We start from the raw sequence: 19824 nt of genomic DNA, 5'->3' as shown, positions 1-19824 counted from the left end.
ATTAGAGTATATGACACCAGCTAGAACAGAGAGAGATTAGTATATAACACCAGCTAGAACAGAGAGAGATTACAGTATATAACACCAGCTAGAACAGAGAGAGATGACAGAGTATATAACACCAGCTAGAACAGAGAGAGATGACAGAGTATATAACACCAGCTAGAACAGAGAGAGAGATTAGTATATAACACCAGCTAGAACAGAGAGAGATGACAGAGTATATAACACCAGCTAGAACAGAGAGAGAGATTAGTATATAACACCAGCTAGAACAGAGAGAGATTAGAGTATATAACACCAGCTAGAACAGAGAGAGATTAGTATATAACACCAGCTAGAACAGAGAGAGATGACAGAGTATATAACACCAGCTAGAACAGAGAGAGATGACAGAGTATATAACACCAGCTAGAACAGAGAGAGATGACAGAGTATATAACACCAGCTAGAACAGAGAGAGATTAGTATATAACACCAGCTAGAACAGAGAGATATTAGTATATAACACCAGCTAGAACAGAGAGAGATTAGAGTATATAACACCAGCTAGAACAGAGAGAGATATTAGTATATAACACCAGCTAGAACAGAGAGAGATGACAGAGTATATAACACCAGCTAGAACAGAGAGAGATGAGAGAGTATATAACACCAGCTAGAACAGAGAGAGATTAGTATATAACACCAGCTAGAACAGAGAGAGATTAGAGTATATAACACCAGCTAGAACAGAGAGAGATTAGTATATAACACCAGCTAGAACAGAGAGAGATGACAGAGTATATAACACCAGCTAGAACAGAGAGAGATATTAGTATATAACACCAGCTAGAACAGAGAGAGATATTAGTATATAACACCAGCTAGAACAGAGAGAGATTAGAGTATATAACACCAGCTAGAACAGAGAGAGATGACAGAGTATATAACACCAGCTAGAACAGAGAGAGATATTAGTATATAACACCAGCTAGAACAGAGAGAGATTAGTATATAACACCAGCTAGAACAGAGAGAGATGAGAGTATATAACACCAGCTAGAACAGAGAGAGATGAGAGTATATAACACCAGCTAGAACAGAGAGAGATATTAGTATATAACACCAGCTAGAACAGAGAGAGATTAGTATATAACACCAGCTAGAACAGAGAGAGATGAGAGTATATAACACCAGCTAGAACAGAGAGAGATGAGAGTATATAACACCAGCTAGAACAGAGAGAGATATTAGTATATAACACCAGCTAGAACAGAGAGAGATATTAGTATATAACACCAGCTAGAACAGAGAGAGATTAGTATATAACACCAGCTAGAACAGAGAGAGATGAGAGTATATAACACCAGCTAGAACAGAGAGAGATGAGAGTATATAACACCAGCTAGAACAGAGAGAGATGACAGAGTATATAACACCAGCTAGAACAGAGAGAGATTACAGTATATAACACCAGCTAGAACAGAGAGAGATTAGTATATAACACCAGCTAGAACAGAGAGAGATATTAGTATATAACACCAGCTAGAACAGAGAGAGATTAGAGTATATAACACCAGCTAGAACAGAGAGAGATATTAGTATATAACACCAGCTAGAACAGAGAGAGATATTAGTATATAACACCAGCTAGAACAGAGAGAGATTAGAGTATATAACACCAGCTAGAACAGAGAGAGATGACAGAGTATATAACACCAGCTAGAACAGAGAGAGATTACAGTATATAACACCAGCTAGAACAGAGAGAGATTAGTATATAACACCAGCTAGAACAGAGAGAGATATTAGTATATAACACCAGCTAGAACAGAGAGAGATATTAGTATATAACACCAGCTAGAACAGAGAGAGATTAGAGTATATAACACCAGCTAGAACAGAGAGAGATTAGAGTATATGACACCAGCTAGAACAGAGAGAGATTAGTATATAACACCAGCTAGAACAGAGAGAGATTAGTATATAACACCAGCTAGAACAGAGAGAGATTAGAGTATATGACACCAGCTAGAACAGAGAGAGATTAGTATATAACACCAGCTAGAACAGAGAGAGATGACAGAGTATATAACACCAGCTAGAACAGAGAGAGATTAGTATATAACACCAGCTAGAACAGAGAGAGATTAGTATATAACACCAGCTAGAACAGAGAGATATTAGTATATAACACCAGCTAGAACAGAGAGAGATTAGTATATAACACCAGCTAGAACAGAGAGAGATGACAGAGTATATAACACCAGCTAGAACAGAGAGAGATTAGAGTATATAACACCAGCTAGAACAGAGAGAGATGACAGAGTATATAACACCAGCTAGAACAGAGAGAGATATTAGTATATAACACCAGCTAGAACAGAGAGAGATATTAGTATATAACACCAGCTAGAACAGAGAGAGATTAGAGTATATAACACCAGCTAGAACAGAGAGAGATATTAGTATATAACACCAGCTAGAACAGAGAGAGATATTAGTATATAACACCAGCTAGAACAGAGAGAGATTAGAGTATATAACACCAGCTAGAACAGAGAGAGATGACAGAGTATATAACACCAGCTAGAACAGAGAGAGATTACAGTATATAACACCAGCTAGAACAGAGAGAGATTAGTATATAACACCAGCTAGAACAGAGAGAGATATTAGTATATAACACCAGCTAGAACAGAGAGAGATATTAGTATATAACACCAGCTAGAACAGAGAGAGATTAGAGTATATAACACCAGCTAGAACAGAGAGAGATTAGAGTATATGACACCAGCTAGAACAGAGAGAGATTAGTATATAACACCAGCTAGAACAGAGAGAGATTAGTATATAACACCAGCTAGAACAGAGAGAGATTAGAGTATATGACACCAGCTAGAACAGAGAGAGATTAGTATATAACACCAGCTAGAACAGAGAGAGATGACAGAGTATATAACACCAGCTAGAACAGAGAGAGATTAGAGTATATAACACCAGCTAGAACAGAGAGATATTAGTATATAACACCAGCTAGAACAGAGAGAGATTAGTATATAACACCAGCTAGAACAGAGAGAGATGACAGAGTATATAACACCAGCTAGAACAGAGAGAGATTAGAGTATATAACACCAGCTAGAACAGAGAGAGATGACAGAGTATATAACACCAGCTAGAACAGAGAGAGATTACAGTATATAACACCAGCTAGAACAGAGAGAGATTAGTATATAACACCAGCTAGAACAGAGAGAGATATTAGTATATAACACCAGCTAGAACAGAGAGAGATATTAGTATATAACACCAGCTAGAACAGAGAGAGATTAGAGTATATAACACCAGCTAGAACAGAGAGAGATTAGAGTATATAACACCAGCTAGAACAGAGAGAGATGACAGAGTATATAACACCAGCTAGAACAGAGAGAGATGAGAGTATATAACACCAGCTAGAACAGAGAGAGATGAGAGTATATAACACCAGCTAGAACAGAGAGAGATGACAGAGTATATAACACCAGCTAGAACAGAGAGAGATTACAGTATATAACACCAGCTAGAACAGAGAGAGATTAGTATATAACACCAGCTAGAACAGAGAGAGATTAGAGTATATAACACCAGCTAGAACAGAGAGAGATTAGAGTATATAACACCAGCTAGAACAGAGAGAGATTAGTATATAACACCAGCTAGAACAGAGAGAGATATTAGTATATAACACCAGCTAGAACAGAGAGAGATATTAGTATATAACACCAGCTAGAACAGAGAGAGATTAGAGTATATAACACCAGCTAGAACAGAGAGAGATGACAGAGTATATAACACCAGCTAGAACAGAGAGAGATGAGAGTATATAACACCAGCTAGAACAGAGAGAGATGAGAGTATATAACACCAGCTAGAACAGAGAGAGATGACAGAGTATATAACACCAGCTAGAACAGAGAGAGATTACAGTATATAACACCAGCTAGAACAGAGAGAGATTAGTATATAACACCAGCTAGAACAGAGAAAGATATTAGTATATAACACCAGCTAGAACAGAGAGAGATTAGAGTATATAACACCAGCTAGAACAGAGAGAGATTAGTATATAACACCAGCTAGAACAGAGAGAGATATTAGTATATAACACCAGCTAGAACAGAGAGAGATATTAGTATATAACACCAGCTAGAACAGAGAGAGATTAGAGTATATAACACCAGCTAGAACAGAGAGAGATATTAGTATATAACACCAGCTAGAACAGAGAGAGATATTAGTATATAACACCAGCTAGAACAGAGAGAGATTAGAGTATATAACACCAGCTAGAACAGAGAGAGATGACAGAGTATATAACACCAGCTAGAACAGAGAGAGATTACAGTATATAACAACAGCTAGAACAGAGAGAGATTAGTATATAACACCAGCTAGAACAGAGAGAGATATTAGTATATAACACCAGCTAGAACAGAGAGAGATATTAGTATATAACACCAGCTAGAACAGAGAGAGATTAGAGTATATAACACCAGCTAGAACAGAGAGAGATTAGAGTATATAACACCAGCTAGAACAGAGAGAGATTAGAGTATATAACACCAGCTAGAACAGAGAGAGATTAGAGTATATGACACCAGCTAGAACAGAGAGAGATTAGTATATAACACCAGCTAGAACAGAGAGAGATTAGTATATAACACCAGCTAGAACAGAGAGAGATGACAGAGTATATAACACCAGCTAGAACAGAGAGAGATTAGAGTATATAACACCAGCTAGAACAGAGAGAGATTAGAGTATATAACACCAGCTAGAACAGAGAGAGATTAGAGTATATAACACCAGCTAGAACAGAGAGAGATTAGAGTATATAACACCAGCTAGAACAGAGAGAGATTAGAGTATATAACACCAGCTAGAACAGAGAGAGATATTAGTATATAACACCAGCTAGAACAGAGAGAGATTAGTATATAACACCAGCTAGAACAGAGAGAGATATTAGTATATAACACCAGCTAGAACAGAGAGAGATTAGAGTATATAACACCAGCTAGAACAGAGAGAGATGACAGAGTATATAACACCAGCTAGAACAGAGAGAGATTAGTATATAACACCAGCTAGAACAGAGAGAGATTAGTATATAACACCAGCTAGAACAGAGAGAGATTAGAGTATATAACACCAGCTAGAACAGAGAGAGATTAGAGTATATAACACCAGCTAGAACAGAGAGAGATTAGTATATAACACCAGCTAGAACAGAGAGAGATGACAGAGTATATAACACCAGCTAGAACAGAGAGAGATTAGAGTATATGACACCAGCTAGAACAGAGAGAGATTAGTATATAACACCAGCTAGAACAGAGAGAGATTAGTATATAACACCAGCTAGAACAGAGAGAGATGACAGAGTATATAACACCAGCTAGAACAGAGAGAGATTAGAGTATATAACACCAGCTAGAACAGAGAGAGATATTAGTATATAACACCAGCTAGAACAGAGAGAGATATTAGTATATAACACCAGCTAGAACAGAGAGAGATTAGAGTATATAACACCAGCTAGAACAGAGAGAGATGACAGAGTATATAACACCAGCTAGAACAGAGAGAGATTAGAGTATATAACACCAGCTAGAACAGAGAGAGATGACAGAGTATATAACACCAGCTAGAACAGAGAGAGATTACAGTATATAACACCAGCTAGAACAGAGAGAGATTAGTATATAACACCAGCTAGAACAGAGAGAGATATTAGAGTATATAACACCAGCTAGAACAGAGAGAGATTAGTATATAACACCAGCTAGAACAGAGAGAGATGACAGAGTATATAACACCAGCTAGAACAGAGAGAGATTAGAGTATATAACACCAGCTAGAACAGAGAGAGATTAGAGTATATAACACCAGCTAGAACAGAGAGAGATTAGTATATAACACCAGCTAGAACAGAGAGAGATTAGTATATAACACCAGCTAGAACAGAGAGAGATGACAGAGTATATAACACCAGCTAGAACAGAGAGAGATGAGAGAGTATATAACACCAGCTAGAACAGAGAGAGATTAGTATATAACACCAGCTAGAACAGAGAGAGATGAGAGAGTATATAACACCAGCTAGAACAGAGAGAGATTAGTATATAACACCAGCTAGAACAGAGAGAGATTAGTATATAACACCAGCTAGAACAGAGAGAGATTAGTATATAACACCAGCTAGAACAGAGAGAGATGACAGAGTATATAACACCAGCTAGAACAGAGAGAGATGAGAGTATATAACACCAGCTAGAACAGAGAGAGATTAGTATATAACACCAGCTAGAACAGAGAGAGATTAGAGTATATAACACCAGCTAGAACAGAGAGAGATGACAGAGTATATAACACCAGCTAGAACAGAGAGAGATTAGTATATAACACCAGCTAGAACAGAGAGAGATATTAGTATATAACACCAGCTAGAACAGAGAGAGATGAGAGTATATAACACCAGCTAGAACAGAGAGAGATTAGAGTATATAACACCAGCTAGAACAGAGAGAGATGACAGAGTATATAACACCAGCTAGAACAGAGAGAGATTAGTATATAACACCAGCTAGAACAGAGAGAGATATTAGTATATAACACCAGCTAGAACAGAGAGAGATGAGAGTATATAACACCAGCTAGAACAGAGAGAGATTAGAGTATATAACACCAGCTAGAACAGAGAGAGATGACAGAGTATATAACACCAGCTAGAACAGAGAGAGATATTAGTATATAACACCAGCTAGAACAGAGAGAGATTAGAGTATATAACACCAGCTAGAACAGAGAGAGATGAGAGAGTATATAACACCAGCTAGAACAGAGAGAGATATTAGTATATAACACCAGCTAGAACAGAGAGAGATTAGAGTATATAACACCAGCTAGAACAGAGAGAGATATTAGTATATAACACCAGCTAGAACAGAGAGAGATGACAGAGTATATAACACCAGCTAGAACAGAGAGAGATATTAGTATATAACACCAGCTAGAACAGAGAGAGATATTAGTATATAACACCAGCTAGAACAGAGAGAGATATTAGTATATAACACCAGCTAGAACAGAGAGAGATTAGAGTATATAACACCAGCTAGAACAGAGAGAGATTAGTATATAACACCAGCTAGAACAGAGAGAGATTAGAGTATATAACACCAGCTAGAACAGAGAGAGATGACAGAGTATATAACACCAGCTAGAACAGAGAGAGAGATTAGTATATAACACCAGCTAGAACAGAGAGAGATTAGAGTATATAACACCAGCTAGAACAGAGAGAGATGACAGAGTATATAACACCAGCTAGAACAGAGAGAGATGACAGAGTATATAACACCAGCTAGAACAGAGAGAGATGACAGAGTATATAACACCAGCTAGAACAGAGAGAGATGACAGAGTATATAACACCAGCTAGAACAGAGAGAGATATTAGTATATAACACCAGCTAGAACAGAGAGAGATATTAGTATATAACACCAGCTAGAACAGAGAGAGATATTAGTATATAACACCAGCTAGAACAGAGAGAGATGACAGAGTATATAACACCAGCTAGAACAGAGAGAGATTAGAGTATATAACACCAGCTAGAACAGAGAGAGATTAGAGTATATAACACCAGCTAGAACAGAGAGAGATTAGAGTATATAACACCAGCTAGAACAGAGAGAGATTAGTATATAACACCAGCTAGAACAGAGAGAGATTAGTATATAACACCAGCTAGAACAGAGAGAGATTAGTATATAACACCAGCTAGAACAGAGAGAGATGACAGAGTATATAACACCAGCTAGAACAGAGAGAGATGAGAGAGTATATAACACCAGCTAGAACAGAGAGAGATTAGTATATAACACCAGCTAGAACAGAGAGAGATTAGAGTATATAACACCAGCTAGAACAGAGAGAGATGACAGAGTATATAACACCAGCTAGAACAGAGAGAGATTAGTATATAACACCAGCTAGAACAGAGAGAGATATTAGTATATAACACCAGCTAGAACAGAGAGAGATGAGAGTATATAACACCAGCTAGAACAGAGAGAGATTAGAGTATATAACACCAGCTAGAACAGAGAGAGATGACAGAGTATATAACACCAGCTAGAACAGAGAGAGATTAGTATATAACACCAGCTAGAACAGAGAGAGATATTAGTATATAACACCAGCTAGAACAGAGAGAGATGAGAGTATATAACACCAGCTAGAACAGAGAGAGATTAGTATATAACACCAGCTAGAACAGAGAGAGATATTAGTATATAACACCAGCTAGAACAGAGAGAGATGAGAGTATATAACACCAGCTAGAACAGAGAGAGATTAGAGTATATAACACCAGCTAGAACAGAGAGAGATGACAGAGTATATAACACCAGCTAGAACAGAGAGAGATATTAGTATATAACACCAGCTAGAACAGAGAGAGATTAGAGTATATAACACCAGCTAGAACAGAGAGAGATGAGAGAGTATATAACACCAGCTAGAACAGAGAGAGATATTAGTATATAACACCAGCTAGAACAGAGAGAGATTAGAGTATATAACACCAGCTAGAACAGAGAGAGATATTAGTATATAACACCAGCTAGAACAGAGAGAGATGACAGAGTATATAACACCAGCTAGAACAGAGAGAGATATTAGTATATAACACCAGCTAGAACAGAGAGAGATATTAGTATATAACACCAGCTAGAACAGAGAGAGATATTAGTATATAACACCAGCTAGAACAGAGAGAGATTAGAGTATATAACACCAGCTAGAACAGAGAGAGATTAGTATATAACACCAGCTAGAACAGAGAGAGATTAGAGTATATAACACCAGCTAGAACAGAGAGAGATGACAGAGTATATAACACCAGCTAGAACAGAGAGAGATTAGAGTATATAACACCAGCTAGAACAGAGAGAGATTACAGTATATAACACCAGCTAGAACAGAGAGAGATGACAGAGTATATAACACCAGCTAGAACAGAGAGAGATGACAGAGTATATAACACCAGCTAGAACAGAGAGAGAGATTAGTATATAACACCAGCTAGAACAGAGAGAGATGACAGAGTATATAACACCAGCTAGAACAGAGAGAGAGATTAGTATATAACACCAGCTAGAACAGAGAGAGATTAGAGTATATAACACCAGCTAGAACAGAGAGAGATTAGTATATAACACCAGCTAGAACAGAGAGAGATGACAGAGTATATAACACCAGCTAGAACAGAGAGAGATGACAGAGTATATAACACCAGCTAGAACAGAGAGAGATGACAGAGTATATAACACCAGCTAGAACAGAGAGAGATGACAGAGTATATAACACCAGCTAGAACAGAGAGAGATGACAGAGTATATAACACCAGCTAGAACAGAGAGAGATGACAGAGTATATAACACCAGCTAGAACAGAGAGAGATGACAGAGTATATAACACCAGCTAGAACAGAGAGAGATGACAGAGTATATAACACCAGCTAGAACAGAGAGAGATTAGTATATAACACCAGCTAGAACAGAGAGAGATATTAGTATATAACACCAGCTAGAACAGAGAGAGATGAGAGTATATAACACCAGCTAGAACAGAGAGAGATTAGAGTATATAACACCAGCTAGAACAGAGAGAGATGACAGAGTATATAACACCAGCTAGAACAGAGAGAGATTAGTATATAACACCAGCTAGAACAGAGAGAGATATTAGTATATAACACCAGCTAGAACAGAGAGAGATGAGAGTATATAACACCAGCTAGAACAGAGAGAGATTAGTATATAACACCAGCTAGAACAGAGAGAGATATTAGTATATAACACCAGCTAGAACAGAGAGAGATGAGAGTATATAACACCAGCTAGAACAGAGAGAGATTAGAGTATATAACACCAGCTAGAACAGAGAGAGATGACAGAGTATATAACACCAGCTAGAACAGAGAGAGATATTAGTATATAACACCAGCTAGAACAGAGAGAGATTAGAGTATATAACACCAGCTAGAACAGAGAGAGATGAGAGAGTATATAACACCAGCTAGAACAGAGAGAGATATTAGTATATAACACCAGCTAGAACAGAGAGAGATTAGAGTATATAACACCAGCTAGAACAGAGAGAGATATTAGTATATAACACCAGCTAGAACAGAGAGAGATGACAGAGTATATAACACCAGCTAGAACAGAGAGAGATATTAGTATATAACACCAGCTAGAACAGAGAGAGATATTAGTATATAACACCAGCTAGAACAGAGAGAGATATTAGTATATAACACCAGCTAGAACAGAGAGAGATTAGAGTATATAACACCAGCTAGAACAGAGAGAGATTAGTATATAACACCAGCTAGAACAGAGAGAGATTAGAGTATATAACACCAGCTAGAACAGAGAGAGATGACAGAGTATATAACACCAGCTAGAACAGAGAGAGATTAGAGTATATAACACCAGCTAGAACAGAGAGAGATTAGAGTATATAACACCAGCTAGAACAGAGAGAGATTACAGTATATAACACCAGCTAGAACAGAGAGAGATGACAGAGTATATAACACCAGCTAGAACAGAGAGAGATGACAGAGTATATAACACCAGCTAGAACAGAGAGAGAGATTAGTATATAACACCAGCTAGAACAGAGAGAGATGACAGAGTATATAACACCAGCTAGAACAGAGAGAGAGATTAGTATATAACACCAGCTAGAACAGAGAGAGATTAGAGTATATAACACCAGCTAGAACAGAGAGAGATTAGTATATAACACCAGCTAGAACAGAGAGAGATGACAGAGTATATAACACCAGCTAGAACAGAGAGAGATGACAGAGTATATAACACCAGCTAGAACAGAGAGAGATGACAGAGTATATAACACCAGCTAGAACAGAGAGAGATGACAGAGTATATAACACCAGCTAGAACAGAGAGAGATGACAGAGTATATAACACCAGCTAGAACAGAGAGAGAGATTAGTATATAACACCAGCTAGAACAGAGAGAGATTAGAGTATATAACACCAGCTAGAACAGAGAGAGATTAGTATATAACACCAGCTAGAACAGAGAGAGATTAGAGTATATAACACCAGCTAGAACAGAGAGAGATGACAGAGTATATAACACCAGCTAGAACAGAGAGATATTAGTATATAACACCAGCTAGAACAGAGAGAGATTAGTATATAACACCAGCTAGAACAGAGAGAGATTAGAGTATATAACACCAGCTAGAACAGAGAGAGATGACAGAGTATATAACACCAGCTAGAACAGAGAGAGATTAGTATATAACACCAGCTAGAACAGAGAGAGATATTAGTATATAACACCAGCTAGAACAGAGAGAGATTAGTATATAACACCAGCTAGAACAGAGAGAGATTAGAGTATATAACACCAGCTAGAACAGAGAGAGATTAGTATATAACACCAGCTAGAACAGAGAGAGATATTAGTATATAACACCAGCTAGAACAGAGAGAGATTAGTATATAACACCAGCTAGAACAGAGAGATATTAGTATATAACACCAGCTAGAACAGAGAGAGATGACAGAGTATATAACACCAGCTAGAACAGAGAGAGATGACAGAGTATATAACACCAGCTAGAACAGAGAGAGATGACAGAGTATATAACACCAGCTAGAACAGAGAGAGATATTAGTATATAACACCAGCTAGAACAGAGAGAGATATTAGTATATAACACCAGCTAGAACAGAGAGAGATGACAGAGTATATAACACCAGCTAGAACAGAGAGAGATTAGAGTATATAACACCAGCTAGAACAGAGAGAGATATTAGTATATAACACCAGCTAGAACAGAGAGAGATTAGTATATAACACCAGCTAGAACAGAGAGAGATATTAGTATATAACACCAGCTAGAACAGAGAGAGATTAGTATATAACACCAGCTAGAACAGAGAGAGATATTAGTATATAACACCAGCTAGAACAGAGAGAGATTAGAGTATATAACACCAGCTAGAACAGAGAGAGATTAGTATATAACACCAGCTAGAACAGAGAGAGATTAGTATATAACACCAGCTAGAACAGAGAGAGATTAGAGTATATAACACCAGCTAGAACAGAGAGAGATATTAGTATATAACACCAGCTAGAACAGAGAGAGATTAGAGTATATAACACCAGCTAGAACAGAGAGAGATATTAGTATATAACACCAGCTAGAACAGAGAGAGATATTAGTATATAACACCAGCTAGAACAGAGAGAGATATTAGTATATAACACCAGCTAGAACAGAGAGAGATTAGAGTATATAACACCAGCTAGAACAGAGAGAGATATTAGTATATAACACCAGCTAGAACAGAGAGAGATATTAGTATATAACACCAGCTAGAACAGAGAGAGATATTAGTATATAACACCAGCTAGAACAGAGAGAGATATTAGTATATAACACCAGCTAGAACAGAGAGAGATTAGAGTATATAACACCAGCTAGAACAGAGAGAGATATTAGTATATAACACCAGCTAGAACAGAGAGAGATGAGAGTATATAACACCAGCTAGAACAGAGAGAGATATTAGTATATAACACCAGCTAGAACAGAGAGAGATGACAGAGTATATAACACCAGCTAGAACAGAGAGAGATATTAGTATATAACACCAGCTAGAACAGAGAGAGATTAGAGTATATAACACCAGCTAGAACAGAGAGAGATTAGACCCTATATCTAGTTGATTCCCCACTAGGGTCAATACATCTAGTTGATTCCCTACTAGGGTCAATACGTCTAGTTGATTCCCTACTAGGGTCAATACATTTAGTTGATTCCCTACTAGGGTCAATACATCTAGTTGATTCCCCACTAGGGTCAATACATCTAGTTGATTCCCCACTAGGGTCAATACGTCTAGTTGATTCCCCACTAGGGTCAATACATCTAGTTGATTCCCCACTAGGGTCAATACGTCTAGTTGATTCCCCACTAGGGTCAATACGTCTAGTTGATTCCCCACTAGGGTCAATACATCTAGTTGATTCCCTACTAGGGTCAATACATTTAGTTGAGTCCCTACTAGGGTCAATATATCTAGTTGAGTCCCTACTAGGGTCAAAACATTTAGTTGAGTCCCTACTAGGGTCAAAACATTTAGTTGAGTCCCTACTAGGGTCAATACATCTAGTTGATTCCCTACTAGGGTCAATACATTTAGTTGAGTCCCTACTAGGGTCAATATATTTAGTTGAGTCCCAACTAGGGTCAATACATTTAGTTGAGTCCCTACTAGGGTCAATACATCTAGTTGAGTCCCTACTAGGGTCAATACATCTAGTTGAGTCCCTACTAGGGTCAATACATCTAGTTGAGTCCCTACTAGGGTCAATACATCTAGTTGATTCCCTACTAGGGTCAATACATTTAGTTGAGTCCCTACTAGGGTCAATACATCTAGTTGAGTCCCTACTAGGGTCAATACGTCTAGTTGAGTCCCTACTAGGGTCAATACATTGTATTATATTGTTGAATTGAGTTTTAATGTCTGGATTCTGTCAGCGTTCTCGGCATCACAGATTGGATCGGGCCCTTAGGTTTGGACCGAGGGAAATGGGCCAGACAAAACGGGTACATACCTTTCCCTTGGAATGTGGTACTCCCAGAGGACACTGGTGCACGCCGCCCAGCAGAGCAGCCACGGCGAAGCTGTAGCCGCTGACGGCCTCTGGAGAGCTCTTCAGGTTGTTGATGCGCTCCGCACAGCGCTCCAACAGCGGAGTCAGCTGATAGGGCAGCGCCACGGCAACGCAGCGTAAACACCAGGCCGCCGCCAAACGGGCCGCCATGCTGGGGTGGAGCAGCACAGAGGAGACCGTCTCCAGGAGACCTGAGGGGTCAGGGGCCAGGGTTACTTATGACTACCCTATAATTGTATACTTGTTAGGAGCCCTATAATTGTATACTTGTTAGGTGCCCGATAATTGTATACTTGTTAGGAGCCCTATAATTGTGTACTTGTTAGGAGCGCTATAATTGTATACTTGTTAGGAGCCCTATAATTGTGTACTTGTTAGGAGCCCTATAATTGTGTACTTGTTAGGAGCCCTATAATTGTGTACTTGTTAGGAGCCCTATAATGGTATACTTGCTAGAAGTCCTATAATTGTATACTTGTTAGGTGCCCTATAATTGTATACTTGTGAGGACCTCACATTACATTATCAAGTGTATGAGGACTTTTTCAGTTGGTCCTGTGTGTGTGCCTGCATTCATGCATGGTGTGTGATTGATTGACTGTGTGTGTGTGTGTGTGTGTGTGTGTGTTTGAACAGTATATCCGGTGTGTGTGTGTGTGTGTGTGTGTGTGTGTGTGTGTGTGAATAGTATATCCAGTGTGTGTGTGTGTGTGTGTGTGTGTGTGAATAGTATATCCAGTGTGTGTGTGTGTGTGTGTGTGTGTGTGTGTGTGAATAGTATATCCAGTGTGTGTGTGTGTGTGTGTGTGTGTGTGTGTGTGAATAGTATATCCAGTGTGTGTGTGTGTGTGTGTGTGTGTGTGTGTGAATAGTATATCCAGTGTGTGTGTGTGTGTGTGTGAATAGTATATCCAGTGTGTGTGTGTGTGTGAATAGTATATCCAGTGTGTGTGTGTGTGTGAATAGTATATCCAGTGTGTGTGTGTGTGTGTGAATAGTATATCCAGTGTGTGTGTGTGTGTGTGAATAGTATATCCAGTGTGTGTGTGTGTGTGTGAATAGTATATCCAGTGTGTGTGTGTGTGTGTGAATAGTATATCCAGTGTGTGTGTGTGTGTGTGAATAGTATATCCAGTGTGTGTGTGTGTGTGTGAATAGTATATCCAGTGTGTGTGGGTGTGTGTGTGCTGCATTCCTGCATGGCGTGTGTTCTGTGTAATGTCCTACCAATGGAGGGTTCCTGTATGAGCGGTGAGGATGTGGCACTAAGACTCTGCACCAGGCTGCCCAGCTCTTTGAGGGCACAGACCATCACGTGTTGACTGGCAGAAACATCAGCTGCTCCTGCCTTGTTCTCTCCACTGGTGTCATTCACTACTGCTTCTGGAGCGGGAGAGGAGAGAGGGAGGAGGGAGAGGGAAGGAGGAGGGAGGAGAGGAGGGAAGGAGGAGGGAGGAGGGGGAGAGAGGAGGAGGGAGGAGAGGGAAGGAGGAGGGAGAGGGAAGGAGGAGGGGGGAGAGGGAAGGAGGAGAGGGAAGTAGGAGGGAAGGAGGAGGGAGGAGAGGGAAGGAGGAGGGAGGAGAGGGAGAGGGAAGGAAGAGGGAGGAGAGGGAGAGGGAAGGAGGAGAGGGAGAGGGGAGGAGGAGAGGGAGAGGGGAGGAGGAGAGGGAGAGGGGAGGAGGAGAGGGAAGGAGGAGAGGGAGAGGGGAGGAGGAGGGAGGAGAGGGAGAGGGAAGAAGGAGGGATGAGGGAAGAAGGAGGGATGAGAGGGAGAGGGAAGAAGAGGGGTGAGAGGGAAAGGGAAAAAGGAGGGAGGAGAGGGAGAGAGGGAAAGAGGAGGGAGGAGAGAAGAGTGAAGGAGGAGGGAGGAGAGGAGAGGGAAGGAGGAGGGAGGAGAGGAGAGGGAAGGAGGAAGGAGGAGAGAAGAAGAGAGGGAGACAGGAGAGGGAAGGAGGAAGAGGGGCCAAAGTAGTTTTGAGTACATTGTCAAGATGACTCATTGTATTATCGTTAACAGGTAACCTCTAGCTAACAGGCAAGCTCTAGCTAACAGGTAACAGGCAAGCTCTAGCTAACAGGTAACAGGCAACCTCTAGCTAACAGGTAACAGGCAACCTCTAGCTAACAGGTAACAGGCAACCTCTAGCTAACAGGTAACAGGCAACCTCTAGCTAACAGGTAACAGGCAACCTCTAGCTAACAGGTAACAGGCAACCTCTAGCTAACAGGTAACAGGCAACCTCTAGCTAACAGGTAACAGGCAAGCTCTAGCTAACAGGTAACAGGCAACCTCTGGCTAACAGGTAACAGGCAACCTCTGGCTAACAGGTAACAGGCAACCTCTGGCTAACAGGTAACAGGTAACCTCTGGCTAACAGGTAACAGGTAACCTCTGGCTAACAGGTAACAGGTAACCTCTGGCTAACAGGTAACAGGCAACCTCTGGCTAACAGGTAACAGGCAACCTCTGGCTAACAGGTAACAGGCAACCTCTGGCTAACAGGCAACCTCGGGCTAACAGGCAACCTCGGGCTAACAGGCAACCGGTAACATCTAGCTAACAGGAAACCGTTAACATCTAGCTAACAGGAAACCGTTAACATCTAGCTAACAGGAAACCGGTAACCTCTAGCTAAACAGGTATTCTCTAGCTAAACCGGCAGCCTCTAGCTAACAGGCAACCTCTAACAGGCAACCTCTAACAGGCAACCTCTAACAGGCAACCTCTAACAGGCAACCTCTAACAGGCAACCTCTAACAGGCAACCTCTAACAGGCAACCTCTAACAGGCAACCTCTAACAGGCAACCTCTAACAGGCAACCTCTAACAGGCAACCTCTAACAGGCAACCTCTAACAGGCAACCTCTAACAGGCAACCTCTAGCTAACAGGCAACCTCTAGCTAACAGGCAACCTCTAGCTAACAGGCAACCTCTAGCTAACAGGCAACCTCTAGCTAACAGGCAACCTCTAGCTAACAGGCAACCTCTAGCTAACAGGCAACCTCTAGCTAACAGGCAACCTCTAGCTAACAGGCAACCTCTAGCTAACAGGCAACCTCTAGCTAACAGGCAACCTCTAGCTAACAGGCAACCTCTAGCTAACAGGTAACAGGGACATTGTAATATATCTATATTATTATCATGCATTAACAGTACTAAATATCAGCATTAAGACAGACAGCACAAAGGACTGAGGATTCATCATCACCAGGACATTTAATGAACCCACATATAATATAGCTGGGAGTTTGCATCAAATAGGACATCTGCCATGGTTTCTCTGCTGGCGAAAGATCGGCAAGACATCTGGATTTATGAAATGTATTGGCTTTAATAGATATGTTTTCCCCCTCTTACTTTAGTCTCATTCAAGATGGTTCCTATGATGAATTAAAACCCTCAGAGCTCAGTAGGAAGAAATTATGTTTTCTATGATATACAGTACTAGTCCAAAGTTTGGACACACCTACTCATTCAAGGGTTCTTTATTTTTACTATGTTCTACATTGTAGAATAACAGTGAAGACATCACAACTATGAAGAAATAACACATATGGAATCATGTAGTAACCAAAACAAGTGTTAGTCAAATCAACATATTTTTAATATTTTAGTAGCAACCCTTTGCCTTGATGACAGCTTTGTTCTCTTGGCATTCTCTCAACCAGCTGCACCTGGAATGCTTTTCCAACAGCCTTGAAGGAGTTCCCACACATGCTGAGCACTTGTTGGCTGCTTTTCCTTCACTCTGCGAGCCAACTCCTCCCAAACCATCTCAATTGGGTTGAGGTCAGGTGATTGTGGAGGCCAGGTCATCTGATGCAGCACTCCATCACTCTCCTTCTTAGTCAAACAGCCCTTACACAGCCTGGAGGTGTGTTGGGTCATTGTCCTGTTGAAAAACAAATGATAGTCCCACTAAACCCAAACCAGATGGGATGGCGTATCACTGCAGAATGCTGTGGTAGCCATGCTGGTTAAGTGTGCCTTGAATTCTAAATAAATCCCACAGTGTCACCAGCAAAGCACCCCCACACCATCACACCTCCTCCTCCATGCTTCACGGTGGGAACCACACATGCAGAGATCACCCGTTCACCTACTCTGCATCTCACAAAGACACGGCGGTTGGAACCAAAAATCTCAAATTTGGACTCATCAGACCCAAAGGACAAATTTCCACCAGTCTAATGTCCATTGCTCGTGTTTCTTGGCCCAACCGAGTCTCTTCTTCTTATTGGTGGCCTTTAGTAATGGTTTCTTTGCAGCAATTCGACCATGAAGGCCTGATTCTCCTCTGAACAGATGATGTTGAGATGTGTCTGTTAATTTATTTGGGCTGGTAACTCTAATACACGTATCCTCTGCAGCAGAGGTAACTCTGGGTCTTCCTTTCCTGTGGCGGTCCTAATGAGAGACAGTTAACTCTAATGAACCTATCCTCTGCAGCAGAGGTAACTCTGGGTCTTCCTTTACTGTGGCGGTCCTCATGAGAGCCAGTTAACTCTAATGAACCTATCCTCTGCAGCAGAGGTAACTCTGGGTCTTCCTTTCCTGTGGCGGTCCTAATGAGAGCCAGTTAACTCTAATGAACCTATCCTCTGCAGCAGAGGTAACTCTGGGTCTTCCTTTCCTGTGGCGGTCCTAATGAGAGCCAGTTAACTCTAATGAACCTATCCTCTGCAACAGAGGTAACTCTGGGTCTTCCTTTCCTGTGGCGGTCCTAATGAGAGCCAGTTAACTCTAATGAACCTATCCTCTGCAACAGAGGTAACTCTGGGTCTTCCTTTACTGTGGCGGTCCTCATGAGAGACAGTTAACTCTAATGAACCTATCCTCTGCAGCAGAGGTAACTCTGGGTCTTCCTTTCCTGTGGCGGTCCTAATGAGAGCCAGTTAACTCTAATGAACCTATCCTCTGCAGCAGAGGTAACTCTGGGTCTTCCTTTCCTGTGGCGGTCCTCATGAGAGACAGTTAACTCTAATGAACCTATCCTCTGCAACAGAGGTAACTCTGGGTCTCCTTTCCTGTGGCGGTCCTCATGAGTTATTCAAATTTTCCACATTGACCGACCTTCATGTCTTAAAGTAATGATGTACTGTCGTTTCTCTTTGTTTATTTGAGCTGTTCTTGCCATAATATGGACTTGGTCTTTTACCAAATAGGGCTATCTTCTGTATACCACCCCTACCTTGTTACAACACAACTGATTGGCTCAAACACAGGCAAAGGGTGGCTACTTTGAATAATCTCAAAAATAAAATATATTTTGATTTGTTTTGGTTACTACATGATTCCATATGTGTTATTTCATAGTTTACAATGTAAAAAAAATGAAGAAAAACCCTGGAATGAGTAGGTGTGTCCAAACTATTGACAGGTACTGGAGTAGAAAGATGGCCAGTTGACACAGACAGTTGACACAGACAGTTGACACAGAAGGTTTCAGAGGGAATCACAGAGTAAGAATCTGGAGAAGTTATTTTGTAAAAAAAAAAAAAAAAAGTGATTGTGATGATAGGATGGAGTAATTCCAAATGATGTCACACACAAAAAGACCAATTACTTCATGTCTGTTTTGTTTTTTATAAAAGCTCCCCAGGGGGGGATAAAAGGCTTGCTTTTGCTGAGTGTGTGAGTTAATTGGTTAATTGCTTTTCATCTCTATAACAAGATAAAGTGATATATTTGTTTTTACAGGTTAGCAGGGTATAGTTAAATACACTATAGGGAGTGTGCAATGGTAACTGAGAGTTGCACAATTTCAGCAACTTCGCCAAAATCCCTGGTTTTCCAGAAATCCTGGTTGGAATATTACAGGGAGATAAGAAGGAAATACAGAATCCTCCAACCAAGATTTTCTGGAAACACAGGGAATTCTGGGAAAGTTGCCCTATCTACTGTACATATTTTAAAGCCAGACTCAGCCCCAAATAAAATGTCCCCCCCCCCCCCCGCCCCCCTGGTTTAAAACATCTTGAACTGTATAGATCAGGGACGGGCAACGCCAGTCCTCGAGGGCCTGATTGGTAGAACACCTTTTCCCCATCT

General features: G+C 40.4%; 1 protein-coding gene across 8 annotated transcripts in view; it reads right to left on the bottom strand.

Moving 5' to 3' along the window:
* Positions 1-19824, bottom strand: part of heatr5b (HEAT repeat containing 5B) — a 275921-nt gene that overhangs the window by 236700 nt on the left and 19397 nt on the right. For all 8 annotated transcript variants that reach the window (XR_005036414.1, XR_005036413.1, XM_036945947.1 and 5 more), the window contains 2 exons: positions 14999-15154; positions 13712-13962 (listed from right to left, as the gene is read on the bottom strand). Coding sequence is in view for 6 of the 8 variants with exons in the window: in XM_036945947.1 (XP_036801842.1) it covers positions 13712-13962; positions 14999-15154 (407 nt within the window). In the remaining 2 variants the exon portion in view is untranslated. The remainder of the gene's footprint in view (positions 1-13711; positions 13963-14998; positions 15155-19824) is intronic.

Source organism: Oncorhynchus mykiss, chromosome 16 (genome assembly GCF_013265735.2).
Source record: "Oncorhynchus mykiss isolate Arlee chromosome 16, USDA_OmykA_1.1, whole genome shotgun sequence".
Taxonomy (NCBI): domain Eukaryota; kingdom Metazoa; phylum Chordata; class Actinopteri; order Salmoniformes; family Salmonidae; genus Oncorhynchus; species Oncorhynchus mykiss.
Note: the sequence above shows the minus strand (reverse complement) of the source record. Positions and strands in the feature narration are given on the sequence as shown.